Source organism: Mercurialis annua, linkage group LG8, assembly GCF_937616625.2.
Source record: "Mercurialis annua linkage group LG8, ddMerAnnu1.2, whole genome shotgun sequence".
Lineage (NCBI taxonomy): Eukaryota > Viridiplantae > Streptophyta > Magnoliopsida > Malpighiales > Euphorbiaceae > Mercurialis > Mercurialis annua.
Window position 1 is genome coordinate 12,923,795 of NC_065577.1, and position 22,349 is coordinate 12,946,143.

General features: G+C 34.1%; 1 protein-coding gene across 1 annotated transcript; it reads right to left on the bottom strand.

Annotated features, from left to right (window-relative positions):
* Positions 1-1,152: 1,152 nt before the first annotated feature.
* Positions 1,153-5,037, bottom strand: LOC126660837 (O-fucosyltransferase 20-like). Its single transcript, XM_050354529.2, has 6 exons — positions 4,149-5,037; positions 3,528-3,696; positions 2,961-3,050; positions 2,589-2,872; positions 2,077-2,335; positions 1,153-1,841 (listed from the first exon to the last, which is right to left on the bottom strand). The coding sequence occupies exons 1-6, from the start codon at positions 4,823-4,825 to the stop codon at positions 1,605-1,607; spliced, it is 1,716 nt and encodes a 571-aa protein (XP_050210486.1). The 5' UTR covers positions 4,826-5,037; the 3' UTR covers positions 1,153-1,604.
* Between the last annotated feature and the right edge of the window lie 17,312 nt (positions 5,038-22,349).

Sequence of the window (22,349 nt, forward strand, 5' to 3'; positions counted from 1 at the left end):
GATTCACCTCCTCTTGGTAACATCAAATAATCATTTGGCAAACTTTCTAATAAATCCTTTATCTCCTACTTTATTTCAATCTTCAATGTTCAAGCTGGACTTACAAAATCTGTGTGCTCAAACTTGAGGGAGGCTAACAAAAGAATTATATTCTGTTTTCTTTCTTCTAATCCAAGTCATCTTTATTTCCTCCAATCAAGCAAGGACATGTGGATATAATTAGTTAGAAAAAGGTCTATCCATGGTAGTTAATTTTTAGCTAATGTAGTAGTGACACGTATACATAGTTTGTTATTTCTGTTACACTGCCTTGTGTATAAAAGGCAAGAGGTTGTATTATTTCTTCTAATGATAATGCTGACTTCTATTGTTTGAATTTTAACATCATAGTAAACTAATAGTAAATTTATTTTTTAGTAAACTAAAATAAACAAATTGAAACTAATTTTGTACATGTTTATAATACTGATAGTAAATTAAGCAAAATAGTCTACAACTTTTTCATTCCGAAAGTAAATTAATAGTAAACTTGTTTTTTTAAAGTAAACCGATAATAGTATTTAGGTAAATTGAAAGTAATGTAATATTGAGAGCAGGGGACCATTGTAATACTAAGATTATTTGTTGGACCCAACCCAAACTGAATTTAAACACCTTTAGTGCCGATGCATTCCTTTTGTTTTGATGAGTGAAGTTTTGATTCTCAAAATCGAAGTTTAAAGTTTTATACATGATTGTAAGGCTCTCTATGAGTAGTTCCAATTTACTCGTTTTAAGCTTGTTTTCCGAAATTATAATTGGGTGGCTCACGATGTAGCCAGAAAAGCCCTTAGAGATCCATTTTTTTTTAACAATTCTCTAACACAAGTCGTCTGGCTAGATACGAGACTCTAATAGTCGTTTTATTAATCGAAGATTTTCATCTATCCGGCAAAAAAAAATTATTCGTTCTGTAATACTATGTGGTATTAATTAGTCCACTTCACAATTGCAGTTTCTGACAGTAATTTTATAGAGCAGGCAATTCAAGAACAAGCTTCATGTTTTTGTTCAATAGCTAGCTACCAAAGGGTAGAGAACATATTACCAGGCTTTTGTCGCCCCTTAGGACCACATTGTTTTAATTGTCCTGAGAAGTATTAAGTGGCACTGTAACATAAAATGGGCTTATCATAACGCCATTGAATTTTATTTATTTTACATATACAACTTTTCATATCTGTGGTACATATTTTTAGTACAAAGAATAAATTTAGTAATGAAAAAAATAAATTTACCCTATAAAGGGAAAAAATGGCCTATAACCTATAAAGAATATTAAAAATTGACTCCGTATAATATTACTATTCTTTTCTAACCATACCTATCTTTTCTTGCCTCTCATGTACACTACATACACACTTAAAAAAAAGCACTTGGATGAATAAAGAGTTTACTTGCAGTGCTTCACATTTGTTTCTCATAACCGTTATTGCTCCGAATAGTGTTGCTATTGCGTCTCGGAAACAGCTCTGGCTGAAGGGGTTTCTTGATGATTCCCATGCCGTTTTGCATGAGTAATCTGTTGCTTCCTAGTCTTCATGTTGGAAATGTTTAGCCGTCAATCACGATGTGGAATGTTTACGCGAGTCGTTGCACATGCATTCTGGGATCGGAAACTTTGTGACATCTCTTCCATCTTTGCTAGTCCTCAGTTCTGGTTGCCCCAAGGAATCGCGATGCAAATCCTTTATGATTGTATTGAATTCTGCTTCTGGAAGTGAAGAATTGAGAAAATAGGGAAGCATGTGTCTTTTGTTCGGGGTTATATATTTCTTGTGCCCTGCATAGGCCCGTTGTCCCTGAATTGAAAACAAGATAAGGTTTTAGGCAAGTCTAATTTGTACCTATTTTCTATATTGCACGGAAATAGAAGAAAATACTGAAACGGAAAATAGCAAAATGACATTAATTCAGAGTTTCAGGAAGGAAAGGAAACGTCAAAACGTAGGACTAGTCAAGTTTCATGATTACTGAAAGCTGGTAACAGCAAGCTATTAGCTAGCAGAAAGTATTGATGAGAAAGGTAGAATTTACCTGCATAGCATGGCCCATATTTCCTCCATGAGATGGCATAAAAACATCGCTCTTTTCTGAGACTACAAAATCAATGGCAGCCATAACAGAAGCTCTTCTTGCGAAGGGTTCCAACTCGCCAGGCAACGCAAGATCTTGCTTCTTGAAAAAATAAGGAAATTCCTTGGTTAATGGTGCCAAAGCTTCTTCACCGCCAAGAGGTTCCCCTCCGGCCCAATATATTCTTGCATCACTTGGCGCTCCAAGAGCTTTAAGCAGCCTACGGTATGCACAAAATCTTGTCAGAAAACTATTCTTAGAAATGGCTATGTGATTTGTTTAAATTGGAGCTTTGTAGTATGGAAATAGAAACGGGGAAATAAGAAACAGCCAAACAATATTTTTACAAGAGCAAGTTTTAGAAGCATTACTTAAAACGAAAATGAAAATCAGAAACATAATTTTCTGTGAAACAAAGGATTTGAATAATACGACCGAATGTTATTGATATTTCATTGACTTCAAATTCTTACCTTGTGACATCCACAGCATTCAATGGGCACAGGCCGGCAAGTTTTCTCTCATGGTAAGTCATATTTGATCTTCCAGTAAGGAGTTCAGGCCGTCGTTTTCTCTCATTATTGATCATCTCATCATATTCAGGACTCAAACCAGGAAGGCACCCTGTCCTCACCCAAACATCCTTCTCCATTCGTAGATGAAGAGCGACATATGGTCCCCTGCTTCTCATCCTCTCTGCAAGCCGGTTACCAAGCTCTAATATTGATGGAGCAAACCTCAGTGCATGAAACGCCACCTAAACTCAAACCAATTAACAAATTAGAAGCTGTTACATATTAAGAACCTTAGATAAGCATAATAATTTTGGAGTGATCTTATAGTACCTTGCATCGAAGTTTCTGAAGATCAGAAGGAAGATCTTTCGACAGTCTTGAATCTAAACCGCGCAAAAGCAAAACCCCTTCCCGATTAAGCTGCATAGTCCATGGCAATCAATAGTAAGACATGGGAAGTAACAAAACCATAGTAAGCAACCACTATCGAGCGTACACGTGTAATATCTCGAGTTCGAGTCAAAGTTATAACTAACTTTAAAAAAAGACAGATTATCCAACAAAAATACTAGATACAATACAGCCAATTAACCAAAATGGATGGCTCTAAAAATGGTAGGTCCCGAGTAATTAATATAATATATTCCGAAATGTCCGATTCGATGTCTCTATAGAACAAGTAGGTATCCTGATTAGTTGAATGTTAAACATCCTAAGAATCAATTATAACATCCTTCATAAGAATCAAACTTTAACAATAAGTGGGCCACATTTGTTAAGGTACAAGCTAACCGGCTGCCCACTTTTTATTTCTAGTTTTGGTCACAAATAACTAATTCAGAAGTAGCAAACAATTGGAAGAAAACTAAAGGCATAAATTAGGCAAGAAATTATTACTCGCTTGAGATAGCGTGCACGGATCCATTGAGGGGATACATGAAGAGGAGTTCTTTTCTCCTCTACTGGTCTTGTCATTATATGTGTTGATGGTAAGGATGAAACTACTCTCACATCATTTGCTACAACTCTCTTGAAATGCTCCAAGTCGAATATATCCGAAAATTCGCTGCATTAATACAAATCAAAATCAATAATCTGCATAGTTCAAGAAGCCAAGACCAGGACATGAACCAATTACTAAATTGAAAAGAACTGAATTCAATCTGCAATCAAACAAACCAAGAAAAATGCCAATCCAAATAGGTAGCACGGACACTTCATTCGATTAACTTTCCCATTTCGGAAACATGTCGGACACTTGGCGTTTCGGACACGAAACTTCGTTTTCAACATAGTAAACCTTAAAATAACAAGGTTTCACCGTGTCCGTATCCAAGTGTCCCGTTTCTCCGTGTCCTTGTCCGTGCTACCGAACAAAAGGACCTAAAGCAAATTTGGTAACAAATCTTATGGTCAAAAGAAACAAATGCAACTTATAAAACCAGTAAAAACATGCAATTTGAAGATAAAAAAAGGGTCAAAATTGACACCTTAAATCTAAAAACTTTTTTAATTTACCTTTCATCTCCCCAAATGACATTGACTTGCAAAATAGGAACAACCAAAGCAGCACCAAGAATCCTTGCAATCACAACAGCATCAACAATCTGATTCCTCTGCTGATTCATACCACCAGAAACCACCACTATCAAATACTTTCTCCTATCCTTCACCACAGATTCACTCCCTCTCCTATAGTCTCTACTGAAAACCAAACATGGCTTATAACCCAACCCATCAGGCTGCTTCCAAAACTCACTCTCTTCCCCATTTTGAACACTTTTTTCATTGTTTAAAGGCAAACCCACCTCAGATTTCTCCCATTTAGCACTCAAAAACCCAATCTTTGGCTCCTCTTGGGGACTCATCCCACCATTTAAAGCAGAACCAAGCTGTGATCTTGAGTACCCATTTGCAAAAGACTCATGTTTTTGAGCTTGAGTAGTAACACAAGGGTAAGAATAGAGAGGAAGATCAAACCATAATCTTAACATACCAAAAAAACCAAAGAAAAACAAAGCAAAACACCAAGCTTTAGGATTCTTCAACAAACTCAAGGTAAAAAACTTGGTTCTTGATGGTTTTTTTGGAGATAAAAGCAATGTTTGCAAAGAAGAAGAAGATAGAGAACTAATTACTTGTGATGGAACTGAGATATAAGATACTTTTTTAGCATTGTTCTTTGATTTTGCCATTCAAATCAGTGTAGCTCTCAAGAAAAAATGAAGTTATAATTTATTTTCTGCTGGTGTTTAATTAATGGTTGCTCAATATAAATGATATTTACAGGCAGAGAACAGAGAGAAGGCGAAGTCTCTGTGAAAGACTGAAGTTTTTTACGCGTTGGTTATTGAAAATATGAAAAGAAGAGAATATGGGGGTGGTGTGTTTTGGCCGGTTTTGAGAGGGGGGATTTATATTTATTTAAAGAAACTATAGTTTATATCTAAGTGGGATTTTTTTATTAATGTTTTGAATCTTGATTATTAATGCCTCGTTAACATTAAGTTGATTACTGCAGCTGAACTATTGAGTATTGACCATATGGTGAATAATTGTATATCTTATTTTAAATTTCTTAAATCATAAAATAAAAATAAAATTATTATATAGTTTTGTTTATTTTTTAAAAAAAAGTAGATGTCTATGAGAGACGTGCCTTTTAAACTTTCACATCTGCACAATTTTTACTCGAAATGGATAGATTATTTATAAGAAAAAATTTTATGTTCAAGCATTAAATGGCTATATATATGAATACAGTTTCGTCGTATAAAAGCGTTTTATCAATTTACATGTAATATGTGTATGAAAAAAATTAATTTATTAAATTATAGTAAGTATTTATTTTATGTTTCTACAAAATTTGTTAAAAAGATTAAAATTGGTATAGTTTATATATTAATTTTATTGATCATTCGTGTATGACCATAAGAAAAATAAATACATGTAAGAATAAAAAAAATGCAGGAAAAATTATTACAACATCTTAATGTGATTTAAAAGACATTATGAATAGTATGCTCTGTTTATTTATGGATTATTTTCTCTCTTTCATAAATAAATGTTGATTTTTTAAAATTTACAAGGATCTAAATACATTTTATATTTATCTCATATTAATCTTTTTTAATAATATTATATATCTCATTAATAAAAAAATAAAAATACAACTTAATCAATGATTGCATAAAAATATATTCAAAGAATACTAAATAAACATCCCAATCAAATAAATAAAAATCGGTATTACTATTAATATTCTCCAGTCGTGTTAACATAGCTTTTTGATTGTGTAATTAGACCATTCGTCCGCTCTATCCAATGGTTATTTTAAATCACAAACCGACTACGGAATTTTTAGTCTGATTGGAAAAACATCAAAAACACAATTTTCGTCAATAATGATTCAGATATCAGCTCCACCAATTTATGCATGAAGAAAATAAAAACATCTACTAAAAAAATAACATTTATATAGGAAGAATATAAATCCGACAAAAAAAAGAAAAAACATATTTGAAATCGGTAGATATTGAATAAATAGAAACTAAATATTATATAAACTAACGAAAATTTGGACAATCTATGTAATAAACATAGAATTTCATATAAAATATATGTAAATGGAGTAGTAATCGTATGCTTATCAATTTAGTAGTTTAAATTTATTAATTTATTAATTTTTTTAATTTAATTCAAAATAATATCAATAATTTTGGTATTATTATTTAAAATTTAGTATTGTATTCGATATGAATTATATTATTCATAGTACATATAATTTTAAATAAAATATAAGCCCTTAAAATATATGTAAATTGAATGAAATTAGGAGGATGAAATGAAGTATGCGTAAACATGAGGTATAATACTATAACGGAAAGAGATTATTAAGAATGTAAAATACAGTTAAAAAAAGAGGGAGGTCATTAAAATAAGAGTCTACTTTGATGTCAAATTTTCAACCTAAAATTATGTATTTTGATGTCAAATTTTCAGCTTAAAATGATGCATGATTAATAATTTACTACATACCATAAACCTATAACCTATAAACAATTGCATTTGTTGCAGATTACTAAACTAAATTTTCCTTTTCTTTTTATTCAAGTTGATTAGAGAAAAGAACAATGTTGTTTAATTTTATTACAGAAATTTCATTTTTTAATTGATTAAATTTTATTTTATTTTCTAATATATTTATTAATTATTTGATATAATAAAAAAGTTAAAATAAAATAAATCAATCAAAATTTCTATAAATCAAATACTACAAATATATATTTATATTTCCATAAGGACTTTTAACATTCACAAGTCATTGCGAAAATAACTTTTATATTGTTTTTTATATTACCAACTTAATTTGTCTAGTGGGCAAAAATAATCTGATTTCGGATTCAGATTTTGAAAATGACAATTTAGAAATTAAATAAAAATATTTAAAGATCTTGAAGATAGAAAATTACACTTGAAAATGAAAAATTTAAATTTCGTCGATAACATCGTTCCGTCATTTACCAAAGTTAGATCATTAAATTTACAATTTTATAATCACTAAAACAATTTAAAATAAGTAAATAAAGAATGATGCTAGGATTAAATCCTAAAAATATAAAAGAAAAATAATATATTTACACTTTTACATAAACACTAGTAGGGTAAATGGATCAATTATTAAAAAATTATTGAAAATAAAAAAAAAGTGATTATAATAGAATAATGAGTCGTGTCTTGTTGTGAAAGTGCCAGCTTTTGCAATAAACAAACTGAAACACCCAACGTGACTTGCCGCCATTCTTCTCTTCCAGCCTGTTATGTTTTTCCCTTCTGCTTTTCTTTTCTATTGCCTCAATCATTTTCTTTACTTGCCAGCTGTCATCCAATATTTGTCCACGCTGGCAATATTATCTACATGGCTGATAGTGACCTCTCAATGTTTGCCACGTCGGATCGTGACTAGCTTTTTATAGTACTAGGTGAGGTCCATTATAGTTGCTTAAACCTAGGTATAGTGACACTGCGATTGCGAAACAAACATTAACATATGTTGAGTGTTTTGAATTTGAAACATATATATACTCCCTCCAAAATTTAAAAAGACATAACTAACATTATTCTGAAAAAAAAAATTATAACTTTATTTCTATATTTTTATTTAAATAAAATCAATCTAATAAAATTAATTTCAAAATGGTTTATAATGCAAATGATTAAAAATATAGAAAAAATATACAATTTAAATATATAAATAATCCAAAAATAGTGTATATCGGATATCATTTTTCGAATTCATGTCGTTAAATCTTCTCATGTCTATTAAAAATTGAGTGAAGGTTCAATTTACCCCCTGAACTTGGCACGAAGTATCAAATAAGTCCAACCTCGCAAAACCGGATCACTTCACCCCACAACTATGCAAAACCGGATCGGTTTTCCCCTTTTGTCCAAAAAAGAGAGTGGAAACATTTAATTTTAAAAATTAACCTTAATTAACCCTAATTAACTATAATTAATTTTAATTAAAACACTAATTAATCCTATTTAATTAATACAAAATTGAGGGTTCTTTCCTACCCTTTTCCCCTAATCTTCTTCTTCTTCCACTACAACCTCCGGCTACCTCATCACCGTCGACCAAAAACCCCGGACACCGCCGACCTCCGGCTACGCACCACCACCAAATGACCCAGCGGGTCTGTTCCATCGTGAAGAACAGACCTGTTGTGTCTGTGTGAAGAACAGACCCAGCGGGTCTGTTCTTCATCGTGAAGAACAGATCCCACCGGATCTGTTCTTCACAAATGGAGAACAGATCCGGTGGGATCTGTTCTTCGCGTCTGAAGAACAGATCCCACCGGATCTGTTCTTCGCGACGATGCGCCTGAAGAACAGATCCCACTACTGGATCTGTTCTTCGCGACGATGAAGAACAGATCCGGTGGGATATGTTCTTCGCGCCTGAAGAACAGATCCCACTGGATCTGTTCTTCTTCACGATGAAGAACAGATCCTGGGGAATCTGTTCTTCATTGATTCCGGCAGTCAGCCTGCCAGAATTTTTTCTTAGGGCCGGAATTTTTTTTTTCGGTTGGCGAATGGATTGGGTTAATGGATTTGGGTTAATGGGTATAGATTTAATGATATAAAATGGTTAAAGTTAAAAATGGGTCCCTGTTTTTTTAATTGAAAATTAATATGATTTTAAACTTATGAAATTATAAAAAATTAATAAATTTTTAAAATTAATTTATTGTCAATTTTGTAAATAATATGAATATTAAGGACTATTTTAAGCTTTAAACCATCTAAAACCACCTAAAACCGGAGAGTGTATTCACTCTCTATGGTGAGAGTGGGGAAGGGGGTGTTTGATCCGTTTTTACATACTTGTGGGGTGATTTGATCCACTTTCGCGAGGTTGGACTTATTTGATCTTTCGTGCCAAGTTCAGGGGGTAAATTGAACCTTCACTCATTAAAAATTGGCTTAATACATAGTTTGACCCCTGAACTTGTACCCTTTTACCCATCTAACCCCTAAATTTAACGTCTCACTTATCAAACCTCTGAAGTTGTTAAATAATCCGATTTAACCCCTGAACTTGATAAATATGTAAGTATTGAACCCTTCGTGTCCACCTGTCACTTGAAACGTTCTAGAAGAAATTGTGTACGGAAGGGTTAAATGTTTATGTATTTATCAAGTTCGGGGGTCAAATCGGGTTATTTAACAAATTCAGGGGTTCGATAGGTGAGACGTTAAGTTTGGAGGTTAGATGGGTAAAAGGGTACAAGTTTAGGGGTCAAACTATATATTCAGCTTTAAAAATTTCAAAACTATTTATATGTCATAATCTATTTTGTTTCATTTAATAAAGTTCCCCTCTTTCTAATTTAAAATGTCACATTTCACAATTTATTTTTTTAAAAAAAAAATATAACAATTTTTATCGTTAATCTTGCATTTATTATAGACACCTTGTTTTGTTTACTTTATTTTTAGAATACATTCGATTATTCTGTATCTTTTTGGATTTTGATGGATACCAAACTTATAAATTCGAATAGAGACCGAACTAATGAGGGAAAAAGAGTATACAATGAATAGGTAGTGGCGGATCCAGAACTTCCATAAAGTAGGGTCCATATGCAGTGGCGGATTTAAAAATTGATACACACACATATATAAAACACGAAATTAAATTTGTTTTTAACTATACCATATTAAAATATAATATTTTTTGTAATTACTCTTGACTAATTTTTGTATTCTTAAATATTTAATAATTTTTTTAATGAATCAAATCTTTATTAAAAGCCACAAATTATATCGATACTTACATATTAAATATATCATTTTAATGTATATTAATAAATAATCATTCAATAATTGATCATTCATTTACTTCATAACTCACTCTTTATCAATTATTATATTAATGATTTTTTTAATAAGAAATATACATATGTCGAGTTAAATGATTAAATAATTAAACTATAGATTAATTTTATTTTTGTAATAGTATCTCAAAGTAATTCATAAAGAAATATGCATACATGAATTAAATTTTTTTTTTTGAATGAATAACTTTCATTGATAATTGGAAACGACTACAAGAGTCTCGATTCTAGCCACGTAATCTGAGCTAGAGTATTATTACAATATTCACTATTTCTAAGGGCTTGTTTGGCCAATGCATGGGCCACCCCATTACTATCTCTTCTTACAAATATATAAATTAGATATCGTTCAATACAATTTAAAAAAACTAAACAAATATATATTTAAATTTTAATTGTAATCACCAAATAAAGTAAATTTGTATACTTTTGATGTATATTTACAGTTATAAATATAAAAACATATATGTATTACAATAATTTTGTTTCTCCAATTATTTAGAATTTTAATTAGTGTGTAATAATTGTTATTTTTCAATTTAAATTTGTACTACAATTTATGAAACTATTGTCACTTATCTATTTCAAATTTACCTTTTTAGTTTAATACAACAAGGATACGGCTTTTAAAAGAATTTTGATTTTTTTCAATTATTAAAATATCTTATAATACGTAATGAATTGATGTTTTAAATAATAAATTTGATTATTTTATGTCATAAAACTAATAAAATTTCCACAATTTTTTTATTAAATATTTTTTTTATTAAACTTTAGTAGTGTACTAGGGAATTTTACCAAATAAACTAGGTAGTAGTAAATTTGAAATGAAAAAAGGGTGGGGTACATGGACCCCATCCTTTATAGTGTGGATCCGCTGTGAGTAGGGGTGTAAACGAACCGGGTCGTTCGCGAGCAGCTCAGTATTCAGCTCGATAAGAGCTCGATTCATGTTCGTTCGTATTCTAAACGAACCGAGCTCGAGCTTGATTTAATGTTCGTTAATATAAACAAGCCGAATATGAACATAGTGGTGTTCGGCTCGTTTACGTTCACGAACAGTTCGAATAAGAGTTCGTGAACAAGCTCGTGAACGAGCTCGATGATGAGTTCGTGAACAAGCTCGTCAACGAGCTCGATGAAGAGTTCGTGAACGAGCTCGTATATAGTTCACGAACAAACTCGTTTAGAAACTCGATTAGGTGTTCGCAAACTAATTCATATTTAAATTAATTTAAATAATTATGTTTCTAATTTATTCAACTCATATTTGTGAACGAGCTCGATTAGATTGTTTTGAATTTATTCAACTCATATTCGTGTTTGTTCGTTTAACAACTCATGTTCGTCGTTTATCCGCTAAACGAGCGGGCTCACGAACGAGCTCGTTTATTACTTATCAAGTTCATTTGCGAGCTCGTTTAGTACTTATCGAGCTCCTTCGTGAGCTCCTTCGCGAACTTGTTCGCTTAGCGGATAAACGAACGAACACTAACTGAACACGAACCGAATATGAACACTATAAAATCTAAACGAACCGAACATGAATAATCCGTTCAAAGCTCGAGTATACATGAACCGAACATGAACACCTTGTTCGCTAAACGAGTCGAACATGAACACTCCAAAACTCGGCTTGGCTCAGTTCATTTACACCCCTAACAATGAGTAGATAAAGTTCAATCTTATCCAAATAGAAAAACAACATCCTAAAAGGACTATACATTATCTATAAGGAATCTTAACCCTTAAAGGATAATGACTACCTAAATACACTTATTATTGATAGGAATAGAAATACTCCTTTATCTTATGTGTATTTCGTCATATTTGTTCATTTGATGTTTTGTTTTTTTTGCATTGTTTTGCACCCATTTTGCATGTGAGCATTTCAGGCACATTGTGGGCGTGATTCATGAATTTTAAACCTTTTGAAAGACATCGGTATTAGAATTGAAGTTTATTAGAATGTGCCGAGAGCATAAGTGCCTACTCGTGAAATTAATCCTGCTTAATTAATTGAAGATTTTGGAGTATTTATAGACTTTTGGTGAATTTGTGTTCCTAAAGTTTTTTTAGTAGATATCCTAAAATTTCCAGAAAATCAAAAACCAACTCATTATGTGGTGTCTACATTGAGTTATGATATTTTAAAATTGACAGTTGCGCTGTAGAATTGTAGTGTATGAACGCACGCTACATATGTGCGAATACACACATGTTTGAAGGCTTGAATAAGTGTTATTCATCGCTAAAAAGCAGATTCATTTGATCCCAATAGCTAAATTGAAATAAATTTTGGCGGTAGGAAAGTAGTGGTCTTGTGCGATCGCACAACATGATATTTTAGTGCAGAGTACAATTTTTTGTCGCCACGTCATTTGACTCTCATTAAATCAATGGCACTTCTGGGGTTTTCCTTGGATACGGATCAATATCACTTGTTGAGCTGTAAGACATATATATACCATACTTAACATCAAAGGAAGGGTTCGCTGAAATTAACTTAAACCTAAACCCTGAAATTAACTAGTTTCATTGTTTTTCATACCTATTACTTAAAACTCAGATTGTACTCTTCAAGATTGAAGGCGGAGTCAATGCACGAAGGCGACGACGATTTTCAAGAGATTGCATTATTGTTTGTATTTTTTAACCATGAACTCCCTTTTTGTGATTGTTGAATATTATTTGATTTTGAGTAGTTAACCCCATGTTTCGTGATTATTGACTTGAATAATGTGATTCTGAATATAATGATTCATGGGTATGTGTTCAAATTGTAAGTTTGTTATTATATTTAATGCTTGATTTAATTTGGTCGTTAAATCATTGTCATGTGTTTTAATTACGACTTAAAAAAACTTCTTGAGATTAACCATGATAATCAACAACATATAAGGTAATCATGTGAGAGTGAAATTACTGAATAGGTGTTCTTAGGGATTTCTTAATAAACTTCAATGAATTGATCAATTAGGTTAATAATTATGAGAGAGTGAGTTATATTCTTGTTAACTGTTTTAATTAGGTTTTTGCATGTAACGTCTCGAGAGAGCGATACAGGTACTTTCAGACAGTCTGAACTACAATTTAATCATTTAATCCATAACTCATTTGATAGATAGTCAACAATATCTGATTTTCTATTTATAAATTTAAAACCACAATTTAAATTCATTTTTAGTTAATTCAAGCTTGCTTTTAGTTTAAATTTCTTTTTTCGTCATTTTATTTGCTAGAAAAATTGAGATACACAATTTGGCGAATAGCGATAGCTTTTCTTGTGAGTACGATATTCAGACTTTGCAATTCTATATTACTTGCTTGACTGACATATACTTGCAGTATTTTGCCGCTAATTATATCTGGAAATAAGACAAACCCTATTCAAATTACTTATCATATACAAGATGGCTATAGACCTTGATAGCTTTCCCTTTTTTTGTAGGATGACTACAGACCTTGATACTTTTCTATCTGTTTTTGAAGTAGACATGTGTACTCCCATGGGCGAGGCCCTCAGTACTGCTTTATTAGAGAATCAGGGCTTGGATCTATTCAATCATTAGAGTTAATCTAAACTCTACTATGTTAAGGTTAATCTAAACTTTTTTATTCTCTCTTTTTTGGATAATTTCTTCTAGAATCAATCTAGATTAGTAGGACGAAGACTCATAGTAGGATAAAGACTCACTTTACTTCAGTCAAAACCGTCCTCATAGTAGGACGAAGACTCACTTTATTTTATTCAAGGCTTTTTGGCGAGCCTATCAATATTTAGGCGAACCTATCTTTTATTCAAACCTCTTCTATTTTATTTTTCTCCCCTTTTAGGGCTTTTTAGTGAACCTATCTTTTCCTTTTCTTGTACTCTTTCACGCCTTGTTGAGCCTATTATTCCCCCTTTTTTGGGCTTGTTCTAGGCTTTAGTGATCCTATCCCTTCTCTTTATTCAGAATGTTTTCATGGTTTTGGTGAACTTATCTTTTTGTTTCCTTTTTAGGATTCATTCAAGGTTCCGGCTAACATATCTTCCTCCCATCATATATTGGATCGTTATATTGGGGATAATATTTCTTTATTGATGGTAAAAAAAATGTATTTACAAGCTTTTTGAATAAAAATGCAATAATATAGGAAGACAAAAAATAAATCGTTCACCTAGTAGGCTCTGGTTGGTCTACTGGTAATATTTATTCAAATGCTCAATATTCCAATATATTGGTATTAGCATTTCTCCATGGGTTTTCAGCTTATAAGTCCCCTTCTCTATCGTTTCTTAAACCGTATAAGGTCCTTCTCAATTAAGCTGAAGTTTTTTAACTCCAACATTTCCTTTGCCAATCTCATCATTATTAGGATTAAATCTCCAACAACAAATTGCACGGGTTTAATTTTCTTGTTGTGGTATCGAGTTGCCTACTATTCATAGGCTTTCGCTTGGATACCAATCTTATTTCTCCTCTCTTCTAGTAGGTCAAGGAAAAGCCTTATATTTATTTCATTTGATTCTTATTCCAAGTATTTAACCCTCAATCTTGGCATACCGATTTCTACTAGTACTACGACTTCGACCCCATATTCTAATTTGAATGGTGTTTTGTCTGTTCCTTTCCTTGGTGTCGTTCTGTATGCCCAAAGAACATTGTATTGCTCTTCCACACAAATTTCTTTTTCTTTATCTAGCCTCTATTTGATCCATTTCACCAGTGTTCAGTTCGTCACTACACTCATTCCGTTGGTCTGGGGGTGTGCAACGGATGTGAAGTTAAGCTGTATGTTGAGGTCGGCACAGAATGCCTTGAATTTTTGGCAATCAAATTGCTTTCCATTATTAGTTATCGACATATTTGGTATGCTGAATCTACGTATCACTTCATTTTTTAAGAAATCTTTAATCATTGTTTCGCTTATTGTTGAGACTGCTTCTACTTTAATCCACTTTGTAAAATGGTCGATTTTAACAATTAGGAATTTCTTTTGGTTTTTACCCGTTGGTTATGATCCTACTATGTCCATCCCCCGCATGGAAAATGGACATGGGCTCTCCAAGGAGTCTTGTTGTGTTGCGTTCTGGTGGCTGACATTATCATGTCGTTGATAGTTCAACTAAAGATTATAATGATAAGAGGGAGAAAGAATGCACTTGTAACCCTAATTTCTAATACCTTCATTTCCTTTCAGTTAGGTCTTCTCCCTTCTTCTTCTCGCTCCTCATTTTACACTTAGCAGCAAACAAAACGATGAAACAAACTAGAAAAAGAAACATAAACACAAACCCTAATCATAAAATGAAAGGTCCCTCTCTTCCGCCGCTGTAATTAGGTCTTAGTTTTGTCGCTCTAATTAGGGCTTAGTTTTCCCTTTGTAATTAGGGATTAATTTCAACCACTCCTTTGTTGTTGGTGTTTTCCCTGGAGTTATTTGCTTCAACCTTGCTCAAATTAGTGGTCTGTACTACCAGGTAAGTTATTGTTGTTCTATTTGCTACCTGGTATGGATTCGCCGACAGTTGCTGTTTATTACAACTACAATGGGAGTTTTCTTACTATTGGTGATGAAAAGCTGTATTTTAAGTGTGAAATTATGTATCGGTAATTAGCATCGATAATATTGGGTATGTTATGTTTGAAATCGATATTTTGAAGTTAGGGTATTTTAAGTTCAAACTGTCTTATGTTGTGCCTGGACTCCCAATAAAATCTGGTTTAAGAGGTCTAGAGAATGATCGTGATGTGGCTGATATGTTGCAGTTAAGAGGGACAGAGGGTTGGCCTAGGTTTTTTTAGGTTGTATGTTGAAGGTGAAAAGACAGTAGATAATACTGAACCCGTTGTTGTTGACACTAAAATACCAAAGGGAAAGAGTCAAAAAGGTAAGGTCAAAATAGATATAGGCAGATCAAGTGTTGTAGTTGAAACTCCTATAGCTTCTAATGAAACCCCTTTAGTTCATCAGGAAACCCCTACAGACGATCATTAAATCCATGTAGTTGCTACTAAATCTGTGGATAGGGATGCTAATGGTGTTGATATAAACATTACAGAGGTTGCCAATATGAATTTTGGGGATGATGATGTTGTTGATGTAAACATTACAGATGTTACCGATAGGGATTTTGGGGATGATAATGTTGTTGATGTAAACATTACAGAGATTGTGGATAGGGATTTGGGGGATGGTAATGTTCGTTATGACAATAATCAAAGTGAGGGTGATTCTGACTATATTCAGTTGTGGGAAGTGATACCGACGATGGCCTTGATCACTATGAACTTTCGGACGATGAAGAATACATTGGGGCTAGGCGAGATATGGCTAAGTACAAGAAAAAAAGAGGTTTGCTTTTCAGAGAAAGGGGTTCAGGGCTTCAGGAGGTGGCAAAGGCCACCTCCTTTAACTTAGCATATATTTTTTTTTCTTTTTTTTTTTCATTTTTGGGCGAGTCTATACGTGGCCACTATTGTAAATTTTCACATCTTTAATGAAAATGAACTTTATTTTTTTTTTGTCTTTGAATTTTTGGAATTAATCTAAACTCGGGGTTATTTCGAACCCTAATTATTCCCTTTTAGGCTAATCTTATAGTTAATTTAAACTGTAGGAATTTAAGGTTACTTTAACCCTTTTTGATTTTCTTAGAATCAATCTAGAGTTTATTTTATTCAAGACGAGTCCTATATAGGGTAGCCTCTTTCTGTTTTGTAATCCCTTCTTAAGGACGAGCCTCTCTTTTATTTGGTGAGTCCCTTCTTAAGGGCGAGCCTCTTGTTTTTGCAAACTCCTTCTAGAGCAAGCCTTTCTTTTGTTTGGCGAGTCCCTTATTGAGTGAGCCTAGTTCTTTCTTTCTATTCATCCACTTAGCAGCTTCTCAAAATAGGTAGATCTATTCCTCTGTCTAGTGATTGCTCATGAGAGTGGAAGACAATTTTGATCTGTTGTGTTTTTTGTACCCATCTAAAAGCATTAGCGAGTCTCCTTGTTTTTCAGGGTTCAAAACTCTTTTTAAGACTCTACCGAGCCTATCTTTTTACCCCTTCGGTAGGATTCATTCAGGTTTTTGGCTAACCCATCACTTCCTCCGAGTATATCATATTATTTATGTTGGGGGAAAATTATTTTTATTAATGATAAAAAAATGTATTTACAATCTAATCTAGAAAGAATAATACAAAAAGGAAAAAATAAGTAAAACCTTAAAAAGGGTTCACCGGGTAGGTTCAATATACCTACTGGTAGTATTTCTTAAGGTACAATGTTCAAGTATCTCGGTACTGGCGATCCTCCCAAGGTTGTCAGCTTGTAGTCTCCTTTTTCAGTCGCTTCTTCAATCACATAGGGTGCTTTTCAGTTTGGTTGGAGATTTTTGACCCCAGCGTTTCTTCTTTCAATTTAAGCATTCTGTAAGACCAAGCATCCAACTAAGAATTTCCTTTAATTAACTTTTTTGTTTGTGATGCCGAGCAGCCTGTTGTTTGTAAGCTTTGGCACGGATACCAGCTTGATTCCTTCTCTCCTCGAGTAAGTCGAGACATATTTATTTTTGCTTCATTTTATGACTCTTCTAGGTAATTAACCCTCAAGCTTGGCATCCCAAGTACTTGATGATAGGTGTCATCCATGTTTCTTTCTCCTCAATTTCCATGACCTCGGCCTTTTTGGTACTTGGAGATTCTATTATTTCCTTCAGCTGCATCCTGCTGAATAACTCTCCTAAGTTCAAAGCGGATTTGGCTATGGAGTCATTCTCTTTATTCTTATCTCTTGGGATTTGGTTAATTTCCCGTTATCCTCCTTGTTCCTCTAGTTGTTGGAGCATCTTCTTAACCTTATCAATATATTTGTTCATTCCAGCTTCCTTAGCCCGGAACTCTCCCTTGATCTGATTGACCACTAAATGAGAGTCACTGTGGATCTTCAGTAATTCAATTTTTACTTCAATTTCTAGGTCGAGTCCAATAATTAATGCCTCCTACTTAGCCACGTTATTACTTGCATCGAACATGATGTGTACACCGTACTCTATCTTGATTTTGCCTGGCCCCTTTAAAATGACACAAACTCTGGCTCCCTTCTAATTTGAAGCCCCGTCAATGTACAACTCCCATAGGAGGTTTATGTTCGGTTCCTTTTGATCTACCTGCGTTGTTTTGGCTACAAAATCAGCCAATGGTTGAGCTTTCAAAGTTTTTCTTGGTTCATAGATATCATGTTCGCTTAGCTGAACCAACTAGTGGACTAGTCCCCCGGACCTCTCTAGCCTAATCCGGATGCACAAACGAGCCTGAAAATACAAAAAAAGTGCTACACAAAGCATATTCCTGATGTGTAAGTGAGGTTGATTTTATTAAGTCATCTTGAATTCATATACAATCACTAATTATATTGTTATGGTAGTCCTATGATTTCTACGTGATTTGTTGGATTTGATTGGATTTCACTAAGTTAACATGATTAGGTTCATTAGCATATTAATACTGGATTTGGACATACTTTGGAAAGCAGCAAACATTGCAAGCATACACAAAAGGCCTAGGATATACATACAAGGTTAGAAGTACATTTAAACCTTGTAAGCCCTCAATGTCTGGCACTCGTCTATCAACTGTATGTCTGTATGGTTGGAATCAGGACTTGGTCAAAAAGTGTTTTTCTCTTCGATACAGATCCATTGGTTCAAACTGGGGTCGATTCCGAGTTCAAATGAACCCGAAATTGCTTCTCGAATATTCTGGTCTTGGCGGGCTTGGGCTTCGAGGTCCAGTTGGCTTGGCGGATTACAAGTTTGGGTTTCTAGGCCATAAATTAAATTGGGATGGACCCTTTACAAATCAGAAATAGATCCTACAACTAATTATAAAACATTGGGCTCAAACGAGGCCCAATTCCGAGCTCAAACGAGCCTGAAAACACGAATCCAATGCTACAACTGTGAATCAAAGATATGAAAGCGTATGAATTGAAAAACAACGACGCCATTGTAAGGGCATGGCGCCACTATGAAGTGGCTGCAGTGCCACTATGAAGTACCCGAAGTGCCACTTTGAAGTTGCGCCAGCTCCACTTCTCTCTGGGTCGAGGGAGTTTGTTGCTTGGCTCAATTTCATGCAAAAACGCTCAAAACGCATTTAAAACGCAAGGGGAAACGTGTCGGAACATACTGGGATCGAAACGCAATGTTTAAAATCAAATTAAACACACTAAATACATGTTTCTAAGCTATATCTCATGGCGATCATGGCAAGAATAACATATATGGAAAAAGAACAGTTAAAATAGCAAAACAACAGAAGTATGGCAAAAGAATATATATGGAAAAAGAACAGTCAATAAGCATGGGAAAAGTGATGGAAAGACGAATTAGGTCCTCAGAAGTATCGTTCTGAGTCCTTGACTTGTTTTTCTGGTGATCCGAATGTGGTATCCAGCTTTAGATTGATGTGCAGCAGTGCGTTCTTGAATAATTGAAGCGTAGAAGCTTGTTTGATTGACTAATTTGACTGGTGGTGTGTGTGTGTGTAGTGTATGGTTCATCCAATTGGTGAATTTTCTAAGGTTTGTGTTATTTGATACGTATTGAAATTATTTTCTAGTCCCACCCTTTGCTAGGTTAATTAACAGTCCTATTTATAGAGGTGAATTTAGGGTTAGGGTTCCTGAGTCTAAGTTAGGTTTAAATTCTGTTAGTCAGAGTTATAGATGAATAAAGTTTGTGAAAGTGTGTGAAGTGATAGACTAATTAGAGTTAGGATTAGGTAAAACTGGCATTTAATTAATTAAATTCGTAATAAATTTTCCAAGCTAAGTAAACAGGATTTAAAAGCTTATTTTCGTGCCGGAAAGTATTAAAAACGACATCTGGGACCATAAGGGTTTGGGTATGGTCAATTTAGTCTGTCAAACTTGCAAATTGGCCCATAAAATATTAAGACATTGCAATTAGTCCAATTTCTTAGATTTGGATCACAATCTCTTTGGATTTTATAGGCTACTTGCGGCTAATTACGTTTCAATCCATCAAGTTTACAACTGCGCCGGATCTAACTAGCTTGAATCCAAACAAGCGGAACACAAGCTCGTCACCCAGAAGAATTTCTATGAAAATCATCATTGGATGCTTCATTCCCTTGTCACTTTTTACCTGTCCGGAAAATAGGTGTCTACGATTGGTTTTCACCACTACTGTATGGCTTTGGAAATAATACCTTAGGTTTTTTCCTGCAGTTACAACTACTAGTGCCAGTTTTTCTGTCTCTATGTATCTCGCCTCTGCCATTTTTAGCATTCGACTAATATAGTAGATTAGCTTCAATTCCTTGTCCTTTTTTCTGACTAGGACAGTTCCAACCGTCTCTTTTCTTGCACAAATGTACAAGTATATGGTTTCCTCCGGGATCAGTAGACTTAGGAGAGGTGGAGATGCCAAGAATTTTTTTCTACTTCTTAAATGCTTCTTGACGCTCTCCATTCCACTTTCATTTTTAAGAGCCTTTAAGATTCTTGAAGAAGGTCAGGCATCTCTTTGCCGAGTAGGAGATGAATCTCCCCAGGGTAGTGATTCGCCCATTGAGTTTTTCAATCTCATTGATGCTTTTTTGGGGGTTGCATGTCCATTATGGCCTTGATCTTTTCCGGGTTCGCCTTGATTCCTCTCTAGGATAACATGAACCCTAGAAACTTTCCCCCTTCGACTGCGAATGCACACTTGTTAGGATTTAGCTCATCTCATACATATTCAAAATTTTGAATGTTTCCACTATGTCATTGCATGGTCCTCCGCGTTCTTTCTTTTTATTATCAGGATATCTACGTACACTTGCAATATCTTTCCAATCTCATCTTTGCACATAAAGTTCATGAGTCGTTGATATGTAGCTCCAGCATTTTGCAGACAGAAGTGCTTTTCCTTATAGCAGTACGTCCCCTTTTCAGTGATGAATGATGTGTTTTCTTGATCCTCTTCCTTCATTGGGATCCGGTGGTAGCCTTGTGCAACATCTACCAGACTATACAAGTTGTGTCATGTAGTTAAATCCACCAATTGATCTATATCTGGTAGCTATGTTTTGGACATGCCTTATTCAAATCGATGTTGTCCACACACATTCGGTTCTTTCTATTTGTCTTTTTCACGATCACCAGATTGGCGACCCACTGAGGGTAGTGAAAGTCCTGGTCGAATCTTGCCTTTATTAATTTGTTGACCTCGTCAACAATTATTTTTTTCTTCTCTTTAGAGAATTTTCTCTCCTTTTTCACAGCTACTGCTTCTTCATTTATATTAAGCTCGTGGGTTATGACATGAGGATTAATCCCAATGATTTTCGAGACCTTTGAGGCAAATGTTCCCACGTTAGCCTTTAAGACTAACACAATCTCTTCTTTGATCTTTGGGGCTAGGTTAGCCTTTAAATTACCTTTTTTTTATAATTTCACAGCTTCAGCTGCAACATCTAACCTTGAGGTTCGCAATACTTCTCCTCGAGGTCATGGTTCAAAACTTCTTCTATTGGAAGTGCTTCGTATAACTCTTCCACCAACTGATCATAGTTATGTTTGGCCATTCTCTATCGGGACCTACATGTCTGAGGCCCTTATGCTTATCACTGCTGCCGAGTCATGGAGAAAAAATCTTCCCATAATCGAATTGTAAGATAAGTCCATGTCCACTATGTTAAATAGTGTGACAATTTTCTTGTTTACGCCCTTATGTTTTCCAACCATAACTATTTGGTCAAATGCACCCAAAGGGTTAATGGATGGTCCCCCAAGTCCCAAAAGTGGGATGGGGACTTTCTAGAATCTTCTTGTTGTTCCTCCAAGAGCCTCATAGGTTTTATATGTCATCAAGTTCACCGCGCTTCCTTTATCTATCAAGATTCTTTTCATATTCCAGTTTTCAATCCCGTCCTCACCATCAAAGCATCATTATGTGGTGCTTTAACGTGTTCAAAGTCTTCCATATCAAAAGTTACCGCCAACATATGTGATTCCCTTATGTTTAGTACAACCTTCCTCTATTTCTTCCTGATGGAAGAGTTGCTTGATCCTCCACGATTGATCATATGAATTGTTCCTATAATCTTAATGGATCTTTCCTCATCTTTTTTGTCTTTGGGCTTCTCATCCTTATGTCATTTCCCTTGTCGGTGATCATTGCTGTCACTCTTTTTTGAGATAAATTTTTTAAGTTCGCATGCTTCAATCATTCTCTTGATCTCCACTTTGAGGTCTCGGCACTCTTTATGTCGTGTCCATGTTCATCGTGGAATTTGCAGGATCTCCTCGTGTCGCGTTCAGGTGCTTTCGT

What these genes read in the sequence shown, in the direction of transcription:
- LOC126660837 (XM_050354529.2), bottom strand. Translation starts at nt 4,825, where the DNA reads ATGGCAAAATCAAAGAACAATGCTAAAAAAGTATCTTATATCTCAGTT. An exon ending in GTCATTTGGGGAGATGAAAG is followed by an intron (nt 3,697 to 4,148) that starts GTAAATTAAAAA and finishes GTATTAATGCAG; the next exon opens with CGAATTTTCGGATATATTCG. An exon ending in ATATGGGCCATGCTATGCAG is followed by an intron (nt 1,842 to 2,076) that starts GTAAATTCTACC and finishes TTTTCAATTCAG; the next exon opens with GGACAACGGGCCTATGCAGG.